The sequence below is a fragment of the Mustela nigripes genome, chromosome 4 (genome assembly GCF_022355385.1).
Source record: "Mustela nigripes isolate SB6536 chromosome 4, MUSNIG.SB6536, whole genome shotgun sequence".
NCBI lineage: Eukaryota > Metazoa > Chordata > Mammalia > Carnivora > Mustelidae > Mustela > Mustela nigripes.
Window position 1 is genome coordinate 5,441,171 of NC_081560.1, and position 27,913 is coordinate 5,469,083.

General features: G+C 48.1%; 2 protein-coding genes across 4 annotated transcripts in view; one reads left to right on the forward strand and one right to left on the reverse strand.

The window, feature by feature from the left end:
* Positions 1 to 4,929, forward strand: part of WDR86 (WD repeat domain 86) — a 28,318-nt gene extending 23,389 nt beyond the window's left edge. The window contains exon 7 of one of the 2 annotated variants that reach the window (XM_059396081.1): positions 4,504 to 4,929. In XM_059396081.1, coding sequence (XP_059252064.1) covers positions 4,504 to 4,539 — 36 coding nt within the window. In that variant the 3' untranslated portion in view covers positions 4,540 to 4,929. Of the gene's footprint in view, positions 1 to 276; positions 363 to 4,503 lie in introns of those variants that run through there. The other variant, XM_059396083.1, reaches the window with a different exon arrangement.
* On the reverse strand, positions 137 to 27,644 carry NUB1 (negative regulator of ubiquitin like proteins 1). 2 transcript variants are annotated; one of them, XM_059396075.1, is made up of 15 exons: positions 27,534 to 27,644; positions 24,198 to 24,315; positions 21,344 to 21,511; positions 19,143 to 19,201; positions 18,072 to 18,142; positions 15,214 to 15,396; positions 14,940 to 15,031; positions 12,438 to 12,544; positions 6,887 to 7,073; positions 6,078 to 6,185; positions 4,977 to 5,129; positions 2,916 to 3,062; positions 1,359 to 1,454; positions 543 to 720; positions 137 to 377 (listed from the first exon to the last, which is right to left on the reverse strand). In XM_059396075.1, exons 1-15 carry the CDS (start codon positions 27,602 to 27,604, stop codon positions 199 to 201), a joined length of 1,917 nt encoding a protein of 638 aa, XP_059252058.1. In that variant the 5' UTR covers positions 27,605 to 27,644; the 3' UTR covers positions 137 to 198. The 2 variants fall into 2 exon arrangements, with proteins under 2 accessions (XP_059252058.1, XP_059252059.1); XM_059396076.1 differs by lacking the exon at positions 27,534 to 27,644 and adding an exon at positions 27,342 to 27,417.
* Positions 27,645 to 27,913: the final 269 nt, after the last annotated feature.

The following is a 27,913-nucleotide window of genomic DNA, read 5'->3' on the forward strand; positions in this document are numbered from 1 at the left end:
ATTAGGAATGCGCACCTGTCCCTCCCCGGCCCGCCTCACCCTCACAGCAGCCCCTGCTCCCCGCTGCCCCTCCTACACCCAGGGAGGAAGCATCCCTGCAGCAAAATCAGATACAAGAAGGAAAAAAAGACCTGCGTTCGACTTTTCACAATGATAGACTTTATAAGCAGAAACTCAGTACGTATTTCTGCTCATTATTCAGTTTTTCCTTGTTGCCGACTTTATGTTTTCTACATAGGATAAGTACTCTGCAATAATTATTTCTTCGTCTTCCAGAGTTGAGTCAAGGTAATCTTCTTCGTGTTCCGGAATATCTTCCAATATTTCATTGACGGCTTCTGTCTCCATATCTTCATCTGTTGAGGCACTAGAGGTACCTGCAACGCAGTAGTGTGGTCACAGCTGACGGGGGAGAACAGAGGGAGGACATGCCACAGAACAACGGAGCTGACCCCCGTCCCCAGGGCCCTGGCCACACCTGTGGCCGCCCCCCCGCTTAGCATGCGGCCTGCCAATCTCCCAGCTCTGAGAGCCAGACCTACCTGCGGAGTCGGAAGGGGACGTGGACGGCGTGGAGGAAGCGTCTTCGGCCGCGAGCTGCAGGTCTGGAGGAAGACTCCCCCCGTTGTGGGCCAGGGTCTGGGCCGCCAGCTGCACGTTCCCCCTGAACACTCTCAGGGCGGCGTTAGCCGCCACCGCATCGAAGCCCATGTACACCAGCTAGGGGAGAACACGGGCTGGGCTACACCGCGCCGACCCCCGTCCAGCGCTCCTGCCCAATCCCTGGCCACGGAGAACAGCCTTCCAGGGAATATGCGTCTAACCCCCGGCGTGCGCACGGCACCGGCCTCCTGCCTCACCGCCCTGCAGCACAGTGTGTGCCCGCGCCGCCCGGGAGGTATCGAGGAAGCCTGTGCCCAAAACGCCCGAGCCTGGTCCTCGCAGAAAGGCAGCGGGCTTGTGGGCCGGCGGGACGTGCTCCTCCCGGTGACCGGGGCCTTCAGAGAGGTGGTCCCTACACACTTGGTGCGCTGGTCAGGGAAGGAAGTGGGGACAGAGCGCCACAGTGACATCCTTTGAGGTCACTGGCAGGGACGCGTGCTGAAGGCAGCAGCAGTCGTGTCACGTCCCGGGGCACACGAGAGGAGGCAAGTCTACAGAGAACTTCCAGCGGCTCTATCTCCTGCTCTCGAAGGGGAGCCCGCCCGCTCTCCTCCCGTCCATCACCACGGCTGCGAGCCTGGCTGGCCTGTAGGAGGGCCTGAGTCGCTCCTGGAGCCCCGTCCTGCCGCCAGCCTTGTCACCCTGGCCACCCCGGCGCAAGCTGCGGTGGAGGCCGCAGGTACATCCTCGCTTACCTGCTCGATGTTTTCCTGGGAAGGACTTTCTTGATGGCTGCTGGTTTCAGGATCTGAATCATTTAACCACCACATCTGAGGATTACTGAGAAGAATCTAGAAACACACAGGAATTTACTCATCGCTCCCACCTGTTCACCGACTCCGTGCTGGGTGGACACGGCCACAGACACACCAGCAAGTCGAGGGCAGGACACTGTGGGGCACCGGGCAAAGGGCCCAAGGGCGCAAAGGAAGCAGAGAAAAGGGACCCCCGAGCCCAGGCGGCAGGGGGCTGCCGGCGTTCGAAGAAGGCTTCCTGCGAAGAGAGTATCTGAGTTGAGGTCTGGGGAGGAACAAGACGACCAGGATAAACGTCCCTTCTGAGGAGGCAGGAAGGGACCAGAGCCGGTGGGGGGCGATGGGGGAAGGCCACCAAGAAAACAGCCCTTGTGTCAGAGCTCAGCCCCTGGGTCGACAGGTCACGCAGGGCGATGAAGGTTTCTCGGACCCTGCAGGGCTGACCCGTGTCGTTTCTCTTTGGAGAGGGTCACGAGCTAGATTTAAAATGTCGAGGACAGCAGAGCTTTTTGACCGCGGATTTTCATATCACACAACACCTACTCTCAACCTTACAAGCCCTCTGGAGAACGTCCCTTTAAATACTTCTAGACTGGTGGCATGTGTCACAGTGCGACTCGTGTAGTCAAGCCTAGGGCACAGCCGCATCAGCCCCACCCCCAGTCAGAACTTCCTGCCTTTATATTGTTCCAACACAGGAGGCCACACTAGATACTCAAATCTAATTATAAATTATACATTTATATGTAATGTGTGTGCTTATATACACACAAATACATAAACATAAACATATTTACTTGTGGAAAGTTCTGAGGAATGGACCGGCGGTCTTGGAATAAAAGGCCAAGGCAGGGCAGGCTCCTCGCTGCAGGCAGGGTCCACAGCAAACTCCTCAGCAGGGCAGACAAGGGCACCCCTGCCCGCCTGGCCCCAGCCCTAGCAGCCACAGCCCCGGCGGCTCCCCCCAGCTCCCAGCTTCCGTGCGCCAACCGCCCCCCACACTGCCCGGAGAGGCACCCCGTTGGCCCGGCCCGCGCGGGTCCTCCTCCACAGCTCCGCGTCCCCTCTGCCCCCGACGTGCCGACCCCACGGTGGTCTGTCCTGCTCTGCATTCTGTCTCCCAGTACTGTGTGTGCTCCCGGAGGCCAGCATGTGCAGAATGAACCAATAAATAAAGCGATATTCAAACAGAACATTAATTAAAAGAAAACCATCCTACAACTTTCCTCACTATTCTCCACATCACTGCTAAACTCTCGGTGTTGCAAACGGAAACCTTACACACAGTTCTGCCCCCTGGCCTCCGCCACTCTGGCTCTGTCCCTGGGTTCGAGAACGGGAGCCTGACCCTTAGATCCAAACTGGGACAGAGCAGAATGGCCCGGGAAGCGGGACTGCACGCACCACAGAAGGACACTGGAGAGGAGTGTAAGCGGAGGAGGGGCCCCCCGACCCGCAAGCAGGGGCGCTCAGGGCAGGCCAGGGCTGGGGGCCTACCTTCAGGGCTTCATCCAGGTTCCCGGCGGCCTGATACAGGGCCTGCTTGGCCGCGTGCGTGGAGTAGCCCATTCCTTTCAAAGAGTTGATACTCTCCAGCCGGCGTCTTTTCTTCTCTTTTTCCTCTTTCCTTATTTGGGCCAATTCCTTTAGGAAAACAGCAAAGTCACGGAACTGGAAACTGAGACTTTGTAAGAAGCCTGCTCGATCCACACTCAGTAGGATTCTGGGGGTTGCCAGGCAAAGTGGAAAACAAAAGAAGGGGCTGAACTTCCCTCCACACGGCTCTCCGAATCACCAGCAAGAGGGCTGCGAGGGCAGGGGGCCCGGCACTGCTCTCGGGGCAGGCCAGTGCGAGCCGGAGACCGCCATCCCGGCTGGAGGGGAGCGCCTCCCGGTTGCCACCACCCAGCACCACAGCAGGCCGCTGAGAACAGGGAGCTCATCGCTGCCGGGCCCTCTTCCAGGGGGGCGCAGAAGAGCTTCCTGCATGGCTGGGAGGGCTTCTTGGCCCCTGGTTAATTCCCAGGGATCTTGTTAACATGTGGAGTCCGGATGGGGGTTGGGCGATGGGGGGGCAGCGTCCTGGGTGATACCAAACACGGAGATCTACCCACGCCACTCCTCGTACTTCCGAGGCCCTGTGAGACCATTTAAAACCTCCAGAATGCTCAGTGTCAGGAAACAAAGGTCATCGAAGTCCACAGTTCTTGACCCTGAGTTCAGAAGTGCCTTCTGTTGCTGCAAGAGCCTGAGAAGGGCTACAGAGAGTCTAGCCGCTTCTCTCCCATCCCAACCCCAATCAGGAGAGTGCAGAATTTAAGAACAAATCTCATTTAAAAAAACAGATTTTGGGGGTGCCTGGTGGCTCAGTCACTTAAGTGACTCGGGTCATGGTCTCAGGGTCCCAATGCCGCGGCCCCACGTCCCCACCCTGCCACTGCCGTGCACACTCCACAGCCACACAGGCCAGCGAGGTGACTCCACAGCGCCTGCATTTTGACTTGGGAGTCGCACCCACTGCCGCGTAAGCTGCCTTTCCCCTGCCCCACCCTCTGCTTCCGATTTCAGTTCTTCCACTTATAGTCTGGAAGAATCGTGCAGAACATTCACACACGCAGAAAGGTGCTGCCGGCCAGCAGCCACGGGACTCCGGCTTCATCTCACCCAGATCTGACATGAAGTTGGAGCCTCAGAGCCCTGTGCCTTCAAGTGCAGATGCCTAGCTCGTCCTCCTTGTAATCACGTAGAGACAAGGGAGGAACATTTTTGTGATGTTTCCCTTTACGCTAGAAACTGGGCGAAAGAACCAGACGGGGCAGAGGCCGGGGGTGGCACACTGGGTATGCAGCCACGGCGGCGGCGGCCACCTCCATGACTGGCGTTTACAGCTAGAAGGGACGTGGGAGAAAATCCGCCCCGACTCCTCAGAGAACAACAGTGGCCCCACTTCGCCATACCCCATCATTCGCTCTGTCTGGAAATCAGCTCTTCTACTGTAAAATTAGCAATATTAGATATGGTACCATGCCCTCCCACTCCACAATCTCAAGTGTTTTTAATCTACTCATCTGTACTTGTTTCGTAGGATTGTGGTTTTGTACCTTTGCTTTCGTACTGTTAATCGTTCCTGGACCTGACTCACGTTTCTGGCTAAGGATGCCATCCCACACTGTAACCGTGGCTCCACGGGCAAACGAAGCCCCCTCGAACATGACCTCCAGAAATCTACCATGGTGAGGGGAGAGAGAGGAGAGGCATAGACAGGCCGCCTGGATCATGTACATGGGAGCTACGGCCACCACCACAGCGAATAAAACTAAGGAAACTGCACTGCCTGGAAAGTAATGCAATTAAAAAGGACAAGTTTCTCCTGCTTCTTCCCAGTCTGAATAGAGAAGTATAAAGCGCTCCCTGTGATTAGAACTACCACAGAACAATCTCTTTCTCTTCCTTCATACCCAAGAGCTATAGCATTTTGCAAATAGGCTTACTACCGCCTCAAGTTTCACACCTATGCCAAGGCTGGGACCCAGGGTCGCCGAGAACGCACTGAGATACCTCTCTGCGGCTGCTGATGTGGGCGGCCGCGTGGTCCACGTTCCCGTCACAGGCCCTGAGGCCAAGCCGGGCTTCCTGGGCAGTAAACCCCAACTGCAACAGATTGTGAACTTTCGATGGATCGATATATAGCTCTTTAAAGAGCTGGCGTGCCTACAGACAAGAGAAAAACACAAGAACCCTGTAACTTTAACAACATTAGAGCTTAACACAAAGCTAAAACCCGGAAAGAATAAGCTTGTACCTGATATGAATTAAGGTATGTCAGATTTTATTTTATTTTTTAATTTGACACAGAGAGAGGGAGAGCAAGGAACACAAGTAGAGGGAGAGGGAGAAGCAGGTTCCCCACTGAGCAGGGAGCCCGATCCCAGGGAGCCCCACTGAGCGGGGCTCGACCCCAGGACCCCAGGATCATGACCTGAATCCAAGGCAGACGCTTAAAAAACACCCAGGCGCCCCCGGTGTGTCAGATTTTAGGTAAACACTCTGAACTCTGCTTATTATCAACTAGCTAAAAAAGAATACAGACATCACTCTGCCCATGTGGTATATGGTAACGTAACAGAAGGAAACAGGCTAAGTAGCTGCGATCTTTTCTGTTTTTGTAACAAAATCCCCTGAATGGGAGCTGTTCACGGGGCATTTCTCGCTGTCTCCTGCAAATGGGTGTAGCTAGGTGGTTAAGTCTAGGCCAGCGGCCTGTAGCAGGAGTGACAGCCCCAACTTCCGGTCCTTCCAGAGGGGGGCCAGCACTCGCTCTCTTGCCCCCTCTGCTGGCTGGAAGAGAACTGACAGGAGGGGCGGGGGTGGCTGCACACAGGCTGGCGGAGCCCCGGCTCCCCGTCTCACCACCAGGTGAGGCACGGACACCGGCAGCCAGTTAAAGCCCCCTCTTTCTGAGGTTTCCTCATGACAGCACCTCACCCGCACCCTAACAGATGCAAGTATGGTGCCGGCGTGTGTGAGGCAGAGGGCACGGGGGCCAGATGTGTGTTCTCACTAGTCACGAACTACTGAGTTGATGAAATACTGGATATTTGGGGAAGGAAAAAAACGCAGGTGACAATGGCTACAACTCTGGAGTGTTCATTTTCTTACCTTGTTGAGATAGTCACGAGCCTCTTCGCCATTTCCACTGTGATAATTTCGGATACCTTGAAGCAAGTAAAGTCTTAAAAACAATACCTTCTCTTTCCCACAGTTCCCCTAAAATTATTGGGGGGAAAAAGGATAAAACTGTCTTATTTCTAAGTACAGATCTGTAACATTCACACTTGTAAATCCCTTCATCTTTACAGGGGCAAAACTGCACGCCTAAAACGTTTCTATCTTCACATACCACTAAGGGCAAAAGTAAAAGATCCCAGAGGACGAGGACATCCCCCGTCCCATCAGGGAAGAAATGGTGCCAGGACTCCTGGGTGCCTGGTCCTTCCGGTCAGTAAGGAAGTAGACCAAAGCCCAAACCGGGGATGCTTTACACTGCTCTGAGATTTCCAAGCCGAATTCTGATGACTTGTGGAAATCCTCTTAGAAAAATCCTTATTCGAATCACAGCTCTTGAGCTCTGACTCACTCGTGTCCACGGCTACCATTCAAAATGTCTTTTTCTGCATTTAAATCTTCCATGAAACTCTACTGAACACAGTCACCAGCTCTCTCGGCCGGGGTGATCATCGACGGGGTTCTAGGGCTGGACAACTTGGGCTTCCAGCTCCACCCCGCCCAGACCGAAGTTACAGCCCAACTTGCAACACGTTCCGCAATCCCGTGAGAGGACAGCTGGACGAGCGCCACGCACGCTACTGTCGAATCACCATTGGCAGCAGTCAGCATTTGTTATCAGGAATAAACTCAAATGGTAGAAACGGGCTCAATAATACACAAAAGAAATCAGAGTAACATACTTTTATGTGGACCAGTCTCTGGTGGTTTTCTCCGTAACAATTCTTAAAGCATTTCTGAGCCAAGTTTAATTTCTTTTCTGCGTCGTCAAGGCATTCCAGCTGCTCCAGGCGGAAGTAGCACCACACGATGTCCAGCTGCAGCACGGCGTAGTTGTCCACGGTGTCCAGCAGCTCCCTGCAACACTCGCTGCGGGCGCGAGAGGAAAGGACGTCACAGAGGAGGAGCGTTAAAAACCTTTTTGTGGATCGCTGCAAGTCTTCCCCAGGTTCTGCTGTTATTCCCAAAGACCGACTGCTCCAGAGCACAGACCCCAGTGTCTACGAAGGGAGCCGTATTCATCATCGGAATTCTCCCAATGGGTAAAAGGCAGTTAGGGCTCAGGAATAATGGTTTAACACACACCCACCCCCTTGCTACGCTGGGAGCGAGTTCAGCAGGGAGTGGAAAACTGACGTCACTGCATCAGCAAACACGAGGTCAGCAAACTTGAGGCGGCCATGGCTTAAAGCAAAGGTTTCCAGCCCTGACTGTGAATCAGAATGAGCTGCGAGTGAGGAATTTTCTTCTTTCTTTGGTCCCCACTGGTGCTGGGACCCCATCTACATCAAACTGTAACAGAAGCCTCTGGAGACAGCGCCTGGATGTTTTGTTCTGGAAATCTCCCCAGGTGACTCTAAGGTACAGCCAAAGTGGGGAACCAGTGCTTTAAAGACCCCCCCCAAATCACCACTTGCTGTGAATGCCTCCCCTGATGAAAACAAGACATTCATGTGCAACCACAGTCAAGCGGGGAGGAAACACGACTGAGAAGATGCCAGGCTCTAAATGCTTAGCTGAGCTGGGGGCTGGGTACAGACTGGATGCTACTCCGTGGCTGTCCCCAGCCCCAGAGAAAGGGGACGACAAGACAAAGGAATGTTGGCAAAGATGGACAGCAAGCTTATTTATTCTGCTTTTGAAAAAGATGCTTTTTAGAAATTCATAATGCATCCCTAGACCTCAAGTTGGAACTTTGTCAACAAAAAAGGAAAACCTTCGGTACAAACTTGAAAGGCCTCGCCTGTGTTTTCGTGGGTTTTCTCTTAAAGGGAAGATGGCTCTTGTACAAACTGCAGAATCCACGCGCCTTCCAGCTTCCCACCTTGTCTATGAAAATCCACATGGAAGAAACAAGGGAAAACCAAAGAAATGTGATGGAGTCGTGGACACCGTGAAGTGGGAGTCTCCTGAGTGCAGGAGAAATACACCAGAGCGGGCTTTTCGGTCATCTGTCGCATCCTTCAGTCATAGTGTCTGCTCTCTGCGAAGGTCATGTAAGGGGCCCACTGTGTTTTATACACGTGCGCACACAAGCCCCTGCCTGGGCAGGGGACACAGTCTCTGAAACACCTGCTCAGCCTGAGAACTTGCCTTTGAGGACGAGGAAAAACTCTGTGGACTGTGGTGTGATCTCACATTCTAGACTCATTTTCTAGGAGAGAAGACAATCCTGCCGTCCCTAAGAAAGCAGGGGACATTTTGTCACAGTTTTCAAGCCCTACCTGTGCATGTGGGCTCATTCACGTTTAATATGCATGCTGAGCAAGGCAGAAACTGCCTCATTTCAGGTAAAAATAGAACCACGTGTGCAAGCTCAGCTCAGAAGGGACTACCAGGCAGCATGAACAACACGCACAGGTCTCAGACTAGCGAAGGACATGTCGTTCTTTTCGTTTCAAAAACACTTTCTCTTCAGGTAGAGCCCTATATAAAAGGGATCATGAAATCAACACTTCAGAAATTATTAGGGCTGTATTTGAACCTGATCATGTCACTCAGATAAAAATGTTAAAGCCATGTATAAAACTGTACCTTAGAGAATAATTCTATTACTACTACCTTGGCCTATGGTTTTAATAGCTTTCACACTCAAGGATCAGTAAGTTTTCATGTTAAAAACGTTAACTAAGGGGCGCCTGGGTGGCTCAGTGGGTTAAGCCGCTGCCTTCGGCTCAGGTCATGATCTCAGGGTCCTGGGATCAAACCCCGTACTGGGCTCTCTGCTCCGCAGGGAGCCTGCTTCCTCCTCTCTCTCTGCCTGCCTCTCTGCCTGCTTGTCATCTCTCTCTGTCAAATAAATAAATGAAATCTTTAAAAAAAATTAATTAAAATAAATAAGCAACATTAATTTAAGTAAAGCCTACTGAATCTAGCTTTAGAAAAATTAAATCCCACTTGAGCTGAAGTCAATTAACAAAATGTATCCTATTTGCCTTATGATTTTAAAATTTTTATGTAAAATAAAGGTACCAGTTTCAGGAAGGGCCAAGTAAGCTTATATATCTCCATTCTTTTTTCAGGAAAGGTTGACTAAAGTCATTTTCAATCACTGGCTTGAAGGAGTTGGATCACAGTCCACCTCGGTGATGCTTTTCCTATTTCTGGTCCTGGGGGCTCACTGCGGTTCTTTTATCTGGGGGTTTACAGTTTTTAACCAACTGGGGAAAATTCTGGCTATTATTTCTTAAGATTCTGCGGGGGAGCCCAGCTGCTTCCTTTTTCAGGGACTACAGTGATCCACATATCGGGTCACCTGAAACCGCCCTACCACCTCAGGACGTTGTGTCCGTCTGTCTTTGCTCAGTTTCCTGCTGGAGCACTTCTACTGCCCTGTCTTCGCACGGACCCATCTTTTCTTCAGTGCCGTCCAGTCCGCACCAAAGCCCACCCAGTGGGCTGCGCTTCGTGTGCCCACAGTGCCCGCGCAGTTCTCTGGTGGGCGTTGCACGTCTAACATGCCCCGTCCTTCCTCTACCTTCCAGAACGTACGGAATTCGGTTACAGCAACCGTTTCAATGCCCCAGCGGACGGATTCTATCTTCCATCGTCCGTGTCACTTCCGGTCTGTTTCCATTCTTGACTACGGGTTGTATTCCCTGCACCTTTGCCTGACCATTAACTTCTCACCGGAGCCTGCTTCTGTGTTGTGATAAATACTACTTTGGGATGCAGATGATCCTTTTAAGGCTTGTTTTTAAGCTTTGTCGGGTGGGACCACAGCAGCCTTCAGAGAGAATCCTGCCCTACTGTGGAGGCAAGACCCTTCTGAAATCTCCCGGTGATGTCCCCGGATCAATCAAAAAGTTTGTCACTGTGGTTCTGGCTCTGATCGTCGCCATTATTCTTGGCCTTCTGAGCGCTAAAGATTGCTCTCTGCACCTCTCGGGTGCTGACCTCCCCTGCCTGGGGTGGTTTCCTCACACGCTAGTGTGGATCGTTACTCAACAGAATACTCCAAGGAGACCTGTTGAAGCTCTGGGACCTGCTGCCCCAGGCTGCTCTCCCCTCTCCCGCTGCGGCCTCCCTGGATCCCCAGCTCCATTTCTGCAACTCCAGGGAGAGCAGGAGGCCCCACCTGGCTTTCTTGTCCCTGCACTGCAGTCGACCGCTCCCGAGGCAGCCCCAGGAAACAGTCCCAGGGCTCCCCTCGCTTATTCCCCCGCCTTAGGGATCGCTGTCCTATACTGCCAGAAAACTGAGGTGTTTGCACACTTTGCCCAAATTTTCCGTTGTCTGAGGCGAGAGGATATGTGGTCCCTCTTGATCCCTCTTGGCCAAAGCAGAACTCCCACTTGACACTGTGAACAGGGGAAGAAAGGGCGCTTGCTCATATCCTACACACCATTCCCACGATGCGGAACGAAGTCCTGTGAGACCTGCCAGCTTGCCTGGAGATGGGAAAGGAAAGAGAACCGCAGTCTCCTCCACCCTCGTCCCTGACCTGCGCCCGCGCCGACTGCCTCCACGGAGAGGACGCGCTCTCACTAAATTGATGCTAATAAGTCAGCCTGACTAACGAGAGCTACAGGGGAAAAGTGTCATTCTCTACGGAGGCACTGACAACCGTGACTGGGTTATAGTATCTACGACTTACTGAACATGGTAACGTACTGTGAACGGAAGATATAGTTATTTTTATTCAGGGCTTCCTGGAGACCTGAAAATTATTTTGAGGATTTGTCTGGGATAAGAAGGTTGACAAAGGCTCACAGAGACATATCAAAACCAACCATGTCTCAGGAACTGCTGAAGGAGGGACACCTCAACGGCTCAGTCAGGTCAGTGCTCAGGGCATGATCTCAGGGTCCCAGGATCGAGCCCAGCATCGGGCTCCCTACTCTCTGCTGCACCCCTGCTTGTGTGCTCACTCTCTGTGTCAAATAAATAAAATCTTTAAAAAATGCATAGGCATTCACTATACCTGTCTTTATTTTTATATATGTTTGAAATTTTCCATAATAAAAAATTACAATTATGGAAGGAAATGAAAAATGCATCTGCATTTGACGGACCGAACTTTGAGCCTGCACCGTGTTCAGCTGAACAGAATGAAGGCAGCCCAGAGGCAGGAACAAAGAAGTGGAGTGAGAAACCCGAGAGGAACCAGCCCTGTTCTCATTTCAGATTTGCCGCCTCCTTGCCAAATATCCTTTTTTTTTTTTTTTTTTTTGCTTAAGTTAGTTTAAATTGGGGTTTGTTCACTTAAAACCCAAGGGTGCTTGCTGCTAATATGCTTGGCAAACTATAAACATTTATATTTATCCGCTTCAGGTGTACAGTAGATCTTGGGGTTTCATCAAAATGGAAAAGAAAATAATCCTAAAGTTGTTAACTTTTGACCATTTTTAAATACAAGGCTACTTTTCAAGTTCCTCTGCCAGATTATAGTCTCTCGGCACCATTTCTCTCAAGAGGAATCAGGAGCCTCTGGGAACTGCTGACTCCTGGTCTGGGGCAAGAAATGTGCAGGATGAGTCTGGAACACCTTTGGACACCAGCCACCACTGGGATCGGGTCCAAAAGATGCAGCACAGGACCCACGTGTTGGGCACAAATGGTCAATTTAAGTACGGAGGTCTGAAAAATGTCAAGTGTGTTAAAATCTGAGTTCATATTGATAATTTAAAAAAAGAAAAGAAAAAAAAAGAAGGAAAGAAAAACCTCACTGGTGATATCCTCTTCAGGGAATTCAAGGGAAGCACCTCATTTATTCTGAAAACGGGAAAATAAGAAGAAAGAACCAAGCATTTTATTCCTCCTTTACAAACTGTACCTCATTGTAACCAAAGACCAGTGAGGAAAAATACTTCCTTTCAGAAGAATCCCAGCAATAAATGCAGAAGGAAAAATAAGGTGTCACTGTTTGCAGCCCCTAATGAAGCAATGGACTTGGGAATGATCCTGAACACCCACATCGAAGCCGCCCGGGGAACCAGCTGGTGGAGACTGCAGGACGGACCGCACAAGCTGCCAACTCGGCACAGACAGAGCTGCTACGGGCAGGCTATCCAAACAGAACAAGTGTGTGTTTATGAAATTCCTTACAGGGAAGAGATGAGCAATCTGAAGAGATAAAATAATTCACAAACTGGTCTACACTGCAACTACTCTCTTTACATACACGACTGTCTTGGGCGGAAAGCTGAAGCCTGACGCGCACGGGCAGAGGACAGCGCTATAACCTGGACTATCTTCCTTAAGGCGGGTACCACCAAGTACAAAAGTGCCTACCAGAAATATTTGTCAGCATCCAACAGACACGGCAAGGCTATTCCATATTCTTTTCTTTTCAGGAAAGCTCTGCCCTTCTCATGATATCCCATAGCTAACATAAGGGCCTAGAAAAAAATAAATTAAAAAAAAAAACATTACTTCAAACTGTAATAAAACAGATTATATGAAAAGCATATCAAGTCTAGAGAAGTCAAATAAAGATTTTTTAAAAACCCAAGATCACAACTCAATCCAAAATTAAGAAAAACATAATCAAAGCTTCATTTCATTTCAATCCTGAGATCAAGCACTCAATTTAACGTGGCTGACAGGGTCATAACCCGCACCTGTCTGTCTGTTTCCATCAGTTTATTCCAGTATCTGCTGATTTAGATCTATTTCTAGTATTCAGTAAGACTGAACAAATAAACAAGCAGCCAGTAATGCTTGTATCCCTTTGAAAAAAAGCATTCATGAGGCACCTGGGAGGCTCAGTCAGTTAAGCACCTAACTCCTGGTTTCAGCTCAGGTCTTGATCTCAGGATCATAAAACCGAGCACTGAACTCCACAATGGAGTCTGCTTGGGATTCTCTCTCTCGCTCGCTCGCTCGCTCTGCCCTTTCCCCTGCTCATGCGCTCTTAATTTCTTTTTATTTTTTAAAAAGATTATTTATTTATTTATTTGACAGACAGAGATCACAAGTAGGCAGAGAAGCAGGCAGAGAGAGAGGAGGAAGCAGGCTCCCTGCCGAGCAGAGAGCCCAATGCGGGGCTCGATCCCAGGACCCTGAGATCATGACCTGAGCCAAAGGCAGAGGCTTTAACCCACTGAGCCACCCAGGCGCCCCTCATGCGCTCTTAAAAAAAAAAAAAAAAAAAGCATTCATTTCACTTTCTAGTTTTTGGGTTTTAAATAAAGATTTGAGAGAGAGGGAGAGAGAAAGAGCGCGCATGCGCACACCAGCAGGGGAAGGTCAGAGGAGAGGGAGAATCAGGCTCCTCACTGAGGCGGGGGACATGAACGAACACACACACACACACACACACACACACACAAACATGGCTCAATCCTAGGACCCTGGGATCATGACCTGAACCAAAGGGAGATGTTTAACCGACAGAGGCACCCAGACGCCCCTCGCTTCCTAATTTTAATCAAGTTTTTTTCTGTCAACTCCAGTATTCCTAGAACAATTTTTCTTAAAAGGCAATCCACAGGTGCCTGGCTGGCTCAGTCAGTAGCGGGTGCTGTTCTCCATTTTGTGGCTCTGAGTTCAAGCCCCACATTGGGCACAGAGCTTACTTGAAAAAAAGAAAGGGCAATCCAAAAATGTTTTTAAGTTCATTAATATTTAAATTTGAATTTTCATATAATTCAGTTTTGTAAAGGTTTTCCAAGAAGTCTGGATATCATTTTTTGTTGTTTTTTTTTTTTAAGATTTTTAAAAATTAAATCACACCCAACATGGGGCTCAAACTTACAACCGCGAGATCGAGTCACACACTCCACAGCCCGGTGCCCCTGGATATCATCACTTAATATAAGAGAGTTGTGGGCAAGTAACTACCAACATTTTAAAAATAAAATAGCATCAGTCCACTGATAGCTACCAAGTTCTTATTAAAACTTAACTTTAATCCTTCATTTTCAACCATATAAGTCATGGAGTGAAGCCTACTCTAACTTGTCCTTTAAAGACAGAACAATTGGGGCGCCTGGGTGGCTCAGTGGGTTAGGCCGCTGCCTTCGGCTCAGGTCATGATCTCAGAGTCCTGGGATCGAGTCCCGCATCGGGCTCTCTGCTCAGCGGAGAGCCTGCTTCCCTCTCTCTCTCTCTGGCTGCCTCTCCGTCTACTTGTGATTTCTCTCTGTCAAATTAATAAATAAAATCTTTAAAAAAAAAAAAAGACAGAACAATTAAAATGGACTTGACCCACAGTCATTATAGCTCTTTATTATCGGAAGCTACTGGACCAGCTCAGAGACTGATCTCTGGGTCCCAGCTGTAGAATGCTCCTGCAAAGACCCCCTGCGATGTGTTCAAAGATAAAACCACCTCCTACCTATTCCAAATTACTGGAAAGGCAGGGGAGAGATGGCAGGATCACCTGTCCGGCTTTTCCCCAAATTACACGCCCCTCCTCCTGCCCCCAGCTCCCTATTCTAATCTATCCCTTAGAGGACATGCCCTCTGGTAAAAAACAAAAACAAAAACAAAAAAACACCCAAACCAGCACTGCCACGGGGAGCTTCCTATGCGGAAGGCAGTGGATCACGTCTGCTGGGAAGGTCACCCCTGCTGCGGGACATGCCACCAAGCTATTCTGTTCTACGGCACTGAACGTCGCAGGCTGAGTTGGGGGATGCAGGTGCATGTCACAGGCTTCCATCCTGATTAGAAGCTCCCGTAGAAAACGGTTTCTAGTCCTTTATGACAGTCCAAGACAAAACAGCTAGAAAACCACTTCTGTTCTGACAGCAAATCAAAGCTTCAGCCGTAAACTTCTGAAGTACTTACCTTTCTTTCTGACGGAGGAATTCTGATCGATCTGCCTGTCTGGTTGGCTATGTCTAAGTACGGTGTGGTTTCGGGATCCACCACCGTCTCAGCTGCAACCGAACCGAAAGGGAGTCTGTTAACCCCACACCAGAACGCAGTGACGGGACATGACGAGTATGAGACTGCGGGGAAGGAAAGTCCCTGCGACCTGTGACCACGGCGCCCCCCCGCCTCCCCGCCCCCCAGCCCCTTCCAGCCCAGAGGGAAAGAGGGCAGCCAGCGCTCTGCGCACCTCTCTCCGCCAGTATCTCCAGGCCTCTCTTGGTCCTCTGGATCCTTTTTTCCTTGAGCTCGGCTTCATTTTGCTCTTCCTCCTCAACCTGGAAGTGTTTCCTCACATCCTCTTCAGACTGTTTGAGTTCAAGCACCATGGCTTTCACGTTGTGCGTCACGCCTTGTTCCTCAAGGGTTTTCCCTGTAAAAGTCAGAAATGCCTCTCACGAAAAGAGCCAAAAATACACTGTGTACTGGTGACGGTCCGTTCTGTTCAATGGAACTCTTAAAGCCGCGCGAGTACTCGCGAGCCACCACGCCCCAGGCTCGGTGAGCACACACCAATGTCTGGCTGCAGAATTCTGTCACTGGTAAGCGGAGGCTAATATCCATATCCTCCAACTGGAGAAATAATACCCCCCGTTCCCAGCAACAGGGGAGAAGGCACAGTGCAGTGGGGAACTGTGAGGGGGAGCGCACTGTGGTAGCTAAAAGCAAACCTCTTTGGTTCTTCTGAACGTTGTGGTCCTGGGTAAAGCACTTAACACCCAGGGCCTTACACATAAAATGGGAATAAAGACTGTGTCAGACAGTGATGAAACAGAATGAAAGTATATTCACCAAATCAAAAGTTGGTTCTGTGAAAAATTAATAGAATACACAAACCCAACAAAAATTAAGTCAAAGATGCAAATAAACCACTAAAATGAAGAATAAACACAGATGCATATAGATTTTAAAATAATGAAATAGGGGTGCTTGGGGGGCTCAGTGGGTTAAGCCTCTGCCTTTGGCTCAGGTCATGGCCTCAGGGTCCTGGGATCGAGTCCCACATCGGGCTCTCTGCTCAGTGGGGAGCCTGCTTCTCCCTCTCTCTCTGCCTGCCTCTCTGCCTACTTGCGATCTCTGTCTGTCAAATAAATAAATAAATATCTTTTTTAAAAATGAGATACTATAAACTATAAGTATATAAATTGGAATATTTTTCTGGAAAACTTCATTAAATTTTTTTTCCTTGAGAAACTTGACAAACATTCTAACATTTATGAAGAAAAATAAAGATACACCAATGGCCAAGTCACCTCAATAAAGAAGGGCCAAGAACAGGACTTATCTTACTAGATTTTAAAACTACAACAAAACCACAATCATAAAAAAAAACTCTGTAGGTAAAGGTGGTCAAAAAACAGAAACTTCCAGTTACAAAGTAAGTCCGTCCTGGAATGTAACACACAGCACGTGACTGCAGTTAATAATACTGTATTGTATATTTTAACATAGCTAGGAAGTAAAATCTTAAAAGTTCTCATCACAAGAAAAAAAATGTTTCACTATATGAGCTGACATTATTGTGCGCCCTCCACAATATATACAAACACTGAATCATTATGTTGTGCATCTCAAATTAATATAATGTTATCTGTCCATGATACCCCAATAAAAAAACCCTTTAGGGTTCTGGTCTAGGAATAAACCTACAGGTAAATGGAAAGGATGGGAAGTGCAGAAAAAGACTTCTAACAAAGGAGGCACCACAGGTCAGTGTGGCAAAGGCAAGTCTAGCAGGGGATGTTAGAGAAGCTGCATCCTTCACCTTTACTCCTATATAAAGGGGGCTGTGGACAGACTGCAGACCTCAGGCAGGTTAGGCTAATTAATACACGAAAACGTAGAAGACCGTGAGGCCCTGGGCTTGGGGAAAGCCCTTACTTAAACACAAACGATATAAGGTGGAAATTGACAGCTCTGATAAAAATGAAATCAAGGGTTTCCACCCAGTGAAGAAATACCAGGAACAGAAGTGTCACAGAGATGAGTGGACAGTGAAAAGCTATCCATGACGTTGGAAACAGACAATGGGGAATGGCTGGCAGAGAAGGCAGGCTAGGGCCGTGTGCAGGCTGCGTTCCACCAAGCTAGGATGTGAGCCTGACTCTCTAAGCCCTACGAGCCTCCTGGAAACCGGCTGTAATGCCTGCCTGAGTGGCTGCAACAGCTAGCTGGTCTCCCAAGTCCGTTCATGCCTCCTGCAAGTCCATTCCCCTCCTGCACCCACAGGAATGTTTAAAACCAAAATGTTTCAGATCACCCCCCCAGCATCTGTGGCTTCCAGCCTCTCTTGGGAGGAACCTTCTAATACTGCACGAGTTCACAGAGCCCAGGTTTTCTACACAACAGCACTACGGCCATCGTGGGCCAAGTAAGTCTCTGTCGTGGGAGCTGTCCTGTGCTGTGTGATGGTCCAGCAGCATCCCTGGTCTTGCCTCCCTGAGTGACAAGAGCATAAGCCTCCATCCCCACCCCACAGCCCAGTCATGATAACCGAAAAGGTCTCCACATCTTTCCAAAGGTCCCCGGTGGCAAAACTGCCCCTGGTTGAGAACCACTGCCGTAACTTTTTCACTGTGGCCTGTGTGTGGCCCTCCATCCTGAAAGAGTACGCCCTCCCCCCAACTTCCTACACTCAGCCTTACCAAATCTTTTTCAACTGCTCAAATTCACATCAGGGGGCCCCAGATATGAGGCTCTCTCAATCGGAACACGCCCCACTGCCTTCACTCAGCTTCAGCCCGTCTGCCTTGGAGAGAACTTACTGGAACCCCCATTTCACTCTGAGCACACGTACACTCCCGTTCTGTAAATTTCCTCAGAAATGCAACGAGCATCTTTTCTCCACTAGCACAGAACACACGGTAAATACCGATTAGAAGGGTTGTTTTCAGCTTTATGTTTCTATTTTAATCAGCTCTACAGTAACCTGTTTTAGAGTATACATGCAGTAAAGCCACCAGAAATTTGTGAATAGATAAACAGTGAGAAAAAAGATGCAGTCATTGTACTAACACGACAGACAATCTGCACTTTGCCATGACATACCGAGTTGAAGCTGTTTCTTGTTTATGACAATTTTGATGTAATTTTCTTGAAATCCAAAGGTTTCAGCAATTCTGTAAAATAAACCAGTACAGGCTACAGGTAATCAATTTATTATTATCTGAGAAATGGAGTTTAATCATGACCACTATTTTATACATTTCCCTTAGGAACGCCCAGTATTTCGATGTACCGTCTCCCAAACACCACTTCACGATAAAGCCAGCTTTCTAGACTGTTACTTGAAACTGTGTAAGAAACAATGTTCTTTCTTCAACTATCTGCTTTACTACTTGTTTCCTCATCAAGTGGAAATCACGCGCGGGGAATGTGCATCTCAAGAGGACGGCCCTCGCCGCGTGTCCGGAGAAAATCCATTCTCTAGGCTCCTGCAGCCTCCTAGGAGAAGCCCGTAACAGAGACTTGTTCCAGACAATCTGCTCCTGTGCGCTGAATGAATGAGGATTCCTGAATCTGTCCCTTAACAACCCTCAGGTAGACCAAAGAAAACAAGAAAATCAGCTTCAGAACCAGAGCTTCAGAACCAGAGCCGGCTGGCACTGGAGGTACTCAAAACACTTGCCGTTTAAAAATACAGACGTGGATGACATAACCAAACGGGTCTCAAGAGTAAGACTGTCACCAGTATGTGACAGGTATGTTTTCTTTTACAGATGGGCCAACAGCCTGAATGTGGCTAAAACACTTTGCTGAATGTCACAGCAAGTGATGAACGCGCTAAGAAATGAAATCAAAACTAATGATCTGATGATTATCTCTATTTCTATCATTCACTCACTATTCAAGCACATTATCTGTACCTGTTAGGTGGGAGGCAGAGCTCCCGCCGGTCTCAAGTTATGTCAGGAAAGGAAGGCAAATGGTGCCAGTCTGGAGTTCCTGCTCTGGCCTAAACTGCCAGTGTGAGCCTGATCGCGTTCTGCAGTGGCCACGCCTCAATTTTCCTTTCCACTAAGTGAGGAGAATGGTCCCCGCCCAGCTGTCTAACAGGACTGTCAAAGGACCCCACGAGCAGCCGCAGCTGCTCTCGGCTCCGGGCAGCCAGATACTTACTTCGACCTCAGTTCTCTGCCAGTGATGTGCAGCCGGGTCTCCAGCAGGTTTTTCCTATCCTATTTTTAAAAAGGCAAATAAAAGAAACTGTACAGAAGGAACTCTATGGAAGAAACTGTTTCCTGTGCAAACTACGCCAGTCAGGGAAAGACAAATACAGGATGATTTTGCTCATATGTGGAATTTAAGAAACAAAACAGAAGATCTTAGGGGAAGGGAAGGGAAAATATAACATGATAAAAACAGAGAGGGGGGCGAACCCTAAGAGACTCTTAACTCCAGGAAAAAACAGGGCTGCTGGAGGGGAGGTGGGTCGGGGGATGGGGTAACTACTGGGGGATGGGCACGAAGGGGGCACGTGATGTGATGAGCACGGGGTGTTACATGCAAGTGATGAACCACGAAATTCTACCCCTGAAACTAATAATACACTATATGTTAACTAAACTGAATTTAAATTAAATATTTTTTAAGAAGAAAGAAAATGTACTTCGGCATGACACTTTGTGGTGCTATTACTCCATTTAGAAAATCAGGAAAGTTGGTATCAATGTTAGGGACTGAAATGAGGCACGTGGGGCGGAAAAGCTACCGCACACGACCTGGCACGTGCTGACCCTGTGACCTAGCAGCCCTCAGGGGGGTAGAAGTGTGCACCCCAGGAAGGGCATCAGCCTCTGGGGGGAAGCAAGATGCTCAGAGGGGTTTGTGATGTGCCTTCACTCACGGACAGCTGGCCTACATGACACAAGGGCCCAGCCCACCACCTCGGCACCACAGCCACCCTCAGGGAACCCAGCCGTGCCCACTGAGCAGGGAGTGGACAGAGACGCCACCTTGGAACCTCTTCATTCCCCGCTGGCTGTGCTCGGGAGGAAAAAGCGGCACCACTACGAAAGCCCAGGAGACCATGCAAACCTGCTCAGATTCCACACTCGCCAGCCAGCTTTCTGACTGGTGGTCTGGCTTCCCAGGTGCTGCATACCAGCAAAGAGGCCTTTATTTGTATATTACCCTTTGAATTCATGAATGGGCATCCTGAGGTAGACACATATGTAATTTTCTCTTTCTCATACAGGTCTATATTTTTCTTAGACATCGTTTCAAGTTTTAAGGAGATAAAATTTACATTTCATAAAGCTCACCTGTTTAAAATATGAGTCAGTGGTTTCCATTATTATAAAGTTACACAACCATGATCAAATTTCAGAATTTTTTCAAGTTCTGAACTTGAAACAACTCTCCAAGAAATACCATATTTTATGCCCCCTAGTCTCTCCCTTTATCCCCCAAGCCCCAGGCAACCATTAATCTCATCTCGGTCTCCATGGATTTACTCATTCTAGACGTTTCGTATGAATGGAACTATACAGCACGTGGCGCTGGTGTCTGGCTTCCTTCATAACGTTTCTGCGGTTCCGCCACATCGACGCTGCGTCTGCACTCCACTCCTCTTCATGGCTGAAGGATGTTCCAGCGTGTGGCCACAGTGCATTTATCTGCTCAACCACTGACGGACACTTGAGCTGTGTCCACCTTCTGATTAGGAAGAGCTAGACAGAGCTCTTTTGTGAACAGAGCTGCTCTAAGAATTCATGAGCAAAGCATCTGCACAGACACAGTTTTCATTTCTCTTAGAGTGAAACTGCTGGGTCCTGTGGGAGCTCTGACACACATATTTATATATTTTCACATCTTCTGAAAATGATTAACACTGAATAGTGCTCAGAGGCCAGCAATCTTTGGGTACCCTGCCCCAATGCCACTTCTGGACTTGAACTACTGAGGACATGGCCCTGACAGGAGGTGCCCCTGCTTGAGCACTCAGCTGACTACCCTGTAGCCTCCACCAGCAGAGAAAAAAGGGAGACATCCTTGCTGATGTGTCCTACTGTGCACGGTCTGGGAAAACCCGAAGTACTCTTTATTCCCAATATTCTAAACGCTCATTCAAACTCTAGAAAAGGTAAGCATTTGATGTGTAGCTTTGTGAAGTTTGGGAGGCCTAAGAGGGACAAAACTACCCTGTAAATGTTCCAGTTTAAAAATCCCAAAATTAACTCGGAAGCTGATAAACATTCAGCATGCGAAGTTACTTAAAAGAACTTTTCACTTTGGACTGTAGCTTTAAAAAAAAAATCATAATTTATCACTAAGTCAACAAAGCATTGCTACATGTACTCCTTTGGAAAAACACTCACTTTTCTTAGCCGTGGAGGTAAAAAGACTTCAATTGTAGCAATTCCTGTTGTTTTATAATTTTCATTTCCTGTGCCACGATCGATTGCTTTGCAACGTATTTCTTCGATTATCTTTTCTACTTCATTTTCACAACATTCTAGCCTGTCAGAGTACTTCTTAGCAAGGTCCTGTGAAGCAAAATCAGAATTCTGAGATCAATGTAGTGCCAACTCAAAAAAGGGGCACAGTACAGAACAGCTTACGAAGGACTCTAAGGAAATGGGGTGCCTGGGTGGCTCAGTGGGTTAAAGACTCTGCCTTCGGCTCAGGTCATGATCTCAGGGTCCTGGGATCGAGCCCCACATCGGGCTCCCTGCTCAGCGGGGAGCATGCTTCCCCCTCTCTGTCTGCCTCTCTGCCTACTTGTGATCTCTCTCTCTGTTAAATAAATAAATAAAATCTTCAAAAAGAAAAGAAAAGAAACTGCTGACTGGTGGTCAGCCCATCGGAGGGAAATCCAGATGGGCTTGGCATCTAGAGAGATACAGAGGCTAGAAAGGATCCAGGGAAAAATAAAAACAAAGAATAGGAAAACAGACAAAACAGAAGATGTGAAAATACCCCTAGGATTGTTCTAGGGGTAAAGGAAAAGTGGGCCATGACTTATGTCACTGTAATGCATTATAAATTACTTTAAGGAACCATGGAGTGATCAACTCCATGGGAGGAGACCAAAAGGAAAAAAAACAACACAAAGAAGACATTCTCATTTTTCTAACTTGTGAGAACAAGTCAAATTAGACTTAAATAACTTTCTTTCTTTCTTTGACAGGGAAAGACACAGCAAGAGAGTGAACATAAGCAGGGCGAGTGGGAGAGGAAGAAGCAGGCTTCCTGCTGAGCAGGCAGCCCGATGATCCCAGGACACAGATGAAAATCTAGGTGAAGAGGCACACAGGTGGGTCTGGGAGGGTCCTGAGTGCAGGAGCTTCTATTCCTGAGGGTCAGGGCGTGCCACCCTCTCAGCACATGGGTTTGTCTGCCAGTCTGGAAGCTCCCTGAAACCCATAATTTAAGGGCTTTTAAGAGCTCCATTACAGTGGGCATGATTGATTACATCAATGGCCTCCGGTGATTAACTCAATTGCTAGCCTCTCCTCTCCCCAAGGTTGAAAAGTAGGCTGAGAATCTAATCTTTTTTCTCCCTTTTTTCCAAGATTCTATTTACTTATTTGAGAGAGAGTGTGCAGAGCATGAATGGAGGAGGGGCAGAGGGAGAGGCAGACTCTGCACTGAGCAGGGAGCTCAAGGCAAGGCTCCATCCTAGGACCCTAAGGTCATGACCTGAGCTGAAGGCGGACGCTTAACCAATTGAGCCACCCAGGCCCCCTAAAATTCTCATCTTCTAATTGAAGTTTGGTCTCTTTGGCCACCAGCCCCATCCTGAAGGCACTACCAAGAGTTGCCTCATTAGAACAAAAGATGCTCCTATCCCCTTTACCACTGGGAATATTCCAAGGGTTTTAGGAGCTCCATGTCAGGTACTGGGGACGAAGACCAAATAACTCTCTTATTGTGCCATAGGTAGCTTCGGAGCCAAGGGACTACTACAAGTAAATTCAGAAAAAAGGTCACAAGATGGGTTGCAAAAAATAAAAAGTGAGGCCTGTCAGGAATGGGAAAGACAGGAAGGAAACCTCTTCCCTCCCAAGCACATCACTGTGTCACTGCACTGGATAATGTGATGCCCTTGTGACAATCTTTAGTTCCTGATAAACAATCCATCATTTATCTCAGGATACTTGGACAGAGAAAGCAAAGAAGTACATGCTATACTCCAATATAAAAGATTTCTGTCAAAAATGATTAACGTTTTTTTGGGCGCCTGGGTGGCTCAGTGGGTTAAGCCGCTGCCTTCGGCTCAGGTCATGATCTCGGGGTCCTGGGATCGAGTCCCGCATCGGGCACTCTGCTCAGCAGGGAGCCTGCTTCCCTCTCTCTCTCTCTGCCTGCCTCTCCATCTACTTGTGATTTCTCTCTGTCAATAAATAAATTTAAAAAAAAAATCTTAAAAAAAAAAAATGATTAACGTTTTTGCCTGAAAAAGCAGGCAAACTTCAATTTCTAGAAACCTCACTCCATGTAAAACAACGCCATTTCTGATGTTGCCATAAAAAATTGAGATGGAAGGGCGCGTGGGTGGCTCAGTTGTTTAAGCAACTGTCTTCGGCTCAGGTCATGATCCTGGAGTCCTGGGATCGAGTCCCACATCAGGCTTCCAGCTCCATGGGGTGTCTGCTTCTCTCGCTGACCTCTCTCCTCTCATGCTCTCTCTCTCTCATTCTCTCTCTCTCAAATAAATAAATAAAATCTTTAAAAAAAAATTGAGATGGAAGTATTAGAAAAGTGTATTTTGGACAAATGAACAGATAGCCATAGTATTAAAAAAGCTGGGGGATGGGAGCCATTGTTTTAGAGCAAACCACAATAGCAAGGAGAACAGAGAACCAGCCAGCTCTTCCCCATGAACACAAAATACATGCCCTTAGTCCATTAGTACTGTGCACCAGTAGGGTAAAATCAGTTCCCAAGTTATTAATTTCATGTAACACTGTGAAGGTATTAAAAATAGTATGTGCCATTAGAGACCATTCTCATATGAATAGAATTAGAGACCATTCTCATATGAATAGAATCTTACTAAACAAAAAATTAAGTCTGTCAATTGTAAAGTGGGTACCTGGTTATCACTCATACTTTTGGTTATGCCAAAAATTTACACAGTTAAACCTGGAAATTTCCGGGGACTTCAGAATCTTATTTACCAAGGAGATTTACAACACTGCTATTTATTTATGTCTTGAAAGAAAATACCTTCAATGCCAAACTGCCTTCTTTATTTTCATCTGTATATGGAGGTTTCCAAAGTTGAATTCTGTCTTCCCTTAAGAACTGGGTCAATTTTGCTTGGAGATATTTCTTTTGCGCCATTCTTGAAAGCAAAACAGTACATAAGCAAAACTCCACACTACATTTCAAAGCATTTCATAACTTACCAAACATGCTGATGCATTCAGTGTGGTTAAGAAGAGCTCCCCTCCACACCTCCCTCTCCTGTTTAATCTAAATCACTTTTTCTTTTTAAATATTTTATTTATTTGACAGAGAGAGAGTGCACAAGCAAGGGAACAGCAGGCAGAGGGAGAGGGAGAAGCAGGATCCCTGCTGAGCAGGGAGCTCAACGTGGGGCTTGACCCCAAGACCCTAGAATCATGACCTGAGTTGAAGGGAGACGCTTAACTGACTGAGCTACCCAGACACCCCTCTGAATTACTTTTAGATTAGGGTTTTAACTAGCTCTAAATGTCTCTAAAATATACACATTCTATACATATGCTAAAATACACTATATATAGTTACACATTACATGTTACATAAAATATGTCTTTTAAAGTTGCTAAAATGTAGCAAGGTTTATTATACTTTTCTGTTTCTTAAACTATTATTCTCTGCCCTAAGAGAAAAGATCAAATGAGAGAAAGATGAGTCCTTAAAGCTGTTACTTTCATAAACAATTCAACATACATACATAAACTCTCTTATATTTGTATTTTGGTGAGTTTAGCACAAAGATCAACCACTTTGGTAGAGTAAACATAAAAGCTGGCTGGAACCATGAATTATCAATATTCTCTACATCTGAATTTTTAAAATTAAAAGGTTTTGCTAGAAAAGTTTTATATATTTTGCAATAAGCACACAACAGCAGATCTATGTACTATTCAAATCCAACACTAGTTGGATCATCACTTTACAGCTGAAAACACCCAGGCCCCCGAGCTGTAAAATGACTCAGCCAAAGTCACAAAGTTAGGCAGTGCCATACCTAGCGCGGGGATTCCCGCCTACAACACAGGACTTTGCATTTTGTCCCACAATCCTTTGCTGCTTGTCTGCCCTGTGTATGTAACTAGTCTCTCCCAAAGAATCCCCTGGCAGCAAAGGAGTTGTCTACTCATCTCTCACTAGCATTGCAATTCAAAGAGGTAGGGAAGGCTGCTGGAGATGTCAAACAGCCAAATCAGAGGAGTTAGAAAAGTAAAAGGGTAATTAGCTTCTAAATGATGAAGACAAGTTCTACAGAGTAAAAAATAGATCTAAGGGTTAACATAACCTTATAAGTAACTTTCTCTTTTTCTATATAGAGCCTGCAGTATTCCACACCCCCAAAACCCAGTTCACCTAATTTCAAAATCAAATTTGTTAACTTCAGTGTATTCCATAAGTGAGTATTTTATTTTATTTAAGCGATTTTATTTATTTGACAGACAGAGATCACAAGTAGGCAGAGAGGCAAGCAGACAGAGAGAGGAGGAAGCAGGCTTCCTGCCGAGCAGAGATCCCGATGCAGGACTCAATCCCAGAACCCTGAGATCATGGCCCGAGCCGAAGGCAGAAGCTTAACCCACTGAGTCACCCATGCACCCCCATAAATGACTATTTCAAAAGAAAGTTCAGGGTTCTGGGATGGAGTCCCGCATGGGCTCTCTGCTCCGCAGGGAGCCTGCTTCCTCCTCTCTCTCTCTGCTTGCCTCTCTGCCTACTTGTGATCTCTGTCTGTCAAATAGATAAAATCTTTAAAAAAAAAAAAAAAGAAAGAAAGTTCGAATCTATTTCATATTGGTCTGGGGGGAGAAAGAGGGTTATTAGTGCAGGGAGGAGGAAAGGGTGTAAGAAACAAACACGTCAAGAGGAGGCTGCTGTGCACCCAGGTGAGCCATGAGAAAACACCCTAGATCTTCAACCACTAACAAACTGCTGCTCACGTAGAAAAGCAGGAAACACAAATAACTCACACAACCACTATACATAGTTCCCTACTCACAAATCTTCATGAATTCTGGATAAAATACTGATGGGGAGCGATGATCATTTCATGGGCTTCTTATGCATGGACTCAAGCTCTTTGTAAAGTCTAAAGGCCCAAAGGGTTTCACAAGCGCAGTGTGCACCCCACACTCTACCCACTGACCAAATCAACTGAACAGATGCAGGTCCAAAGGCAGGAGACTTAATGTTTAAAAAAGATTAATCTGGGATGCCTGGGTGGTTCAGTGGGTTAAAGCCTCTGCCTTCGGCTCAGGTCATGATCTCAGGGTCCTGGGATGGAGCCCCACATCGGGCTCTCTGCTCAGCAGGGAGCCTGCTTCCTCCTCTCTCTCTCTCTCTCTCTCTCTCTGCCTGCCTCTCTGCCTACTTGTGATCTCTGTCTGTCAAATAAATTTAAAAAAATTAAAAAAAATAAAAAGATTAATCTGCTGTTTTGAAATTTACAAAAATGTCGGTTATAAGCAAAATAAAAAGAGGATACATACTTGAAATCAAATCAAAAGCAGAAAGTTTAATAAACCAGTTTCCAGTTTTAACTGGAGAACTGAAAGTTTCATTATGCATGCCATACAATGTTTCATATTACAGCCAAAAAAGCAGAGATGTATGTCAATTATTTCTCAATAAAACGGGGGTGGGGTGGGGAACCGGAGGCGGGAGGAAGCCCGGAAATTCATTAATGTTACTGCTCCAAACTGAAAGTAAAACGTTATCAACTACTCCTTTAAAATTTTCGCTTTCACTTCTGTAATGAATCGATCTATGGGGACCCTTACCCAGAGCTTTTCAAATATACATATATACACACGCATATTCAAAACACATTTCTCTTAAGCGGAGAAGTAAAAGATTCTCGTATTAAAAAATAAGAGTAAGGGAAGGAGAGGACAAATGGGGAACCAGACCATCAGAGAAACGCAGAATCAACCACATCCTCTCATTAAATAGCAAAGAAAATCTAGCTCTGACTGCAAATGTGAATCCCAAATGACATATGTGGAAGAGCAGTGTCAGCACTCAAGCTTTTTGTCTCGCTCACGAGGTTTACTTAGTGCGTGCGTCCGTCCCTCGGCCTCCCCCAGGACAACTCCACAGAGCCCCCCACCCCGGGCCCAGCCCGGCGCAGACCTAGGGCCGCGCGAACCGTCGGCGCGTCCCCAAGCCCCAGGCAGCCTCCGCGCTCGCCGCCCACCGCCCGCCGCCGTGGCCGCGCCCCGCCCCGGGAAGGGGAGGCGTCGGGGTCGTGCCGGGAACGGGGGCGCCACACAGCGCCGGTGAGGCCCGGGCCGGGGACCGGACGCTCCGCCGCCGCCTCCTTACCTGCGCCACCACCGCGCCCGCCGCGACCCGCCGAGTGCCCGGATGCGGCAGCGGCCGCCGGTTATTTTCATTCCGGGTGAGGCTGGCCCCGCCCCCGCCGCTGCGGCCGCCGCACCTCCCTCGCGCGGCCAGTTAGTGGGCGGGGTTAGAGGGCGGGTCGGAGGAACATGTTGTGGGCGGGGCTAACATGGGGCGGGGGTTGATGACGGGGAGGGGAGGAGCCAAGTGGAGGGCGAGTGGCAGGGCCTACGGGAAGCCTCCAGCCCCGGATTCCGCCGCGGCGGGGGAGATTCCCCGGCCGCCCCTGCGGGGCGGGACGGGGCGGGACGGGGCGGAACCTGAGACCCGGCCCAGTGTGCTCGACTTCCGAGGAAATTTTC

Excerpts from the sequence above, each read along its gene's own strand:
- NUB1 (XM_059396075.1), bottom strand. The coding sequence starts at position 27,604 with ATGAAAATAACCGGCGGCCGCTGCCGCATCCGGGCACTCGGCGGGTCG. Across the intron at positions 21,512-24,197 it reads AAGGCAGTTTGGCATTGAAG|GACCTTGCTAAGAAGTACTC; the intron begins GTATTTTCTTTC and ends TTTGCTTCACAG. Across the intron at positions 721-1,358 it reads CCCAGGAAAACATCGAGCAG|CTGGTGTACATGGGCTTCGA; the intron begins GTAAGCGAGGAT and ends GTTCTCCCCTAG.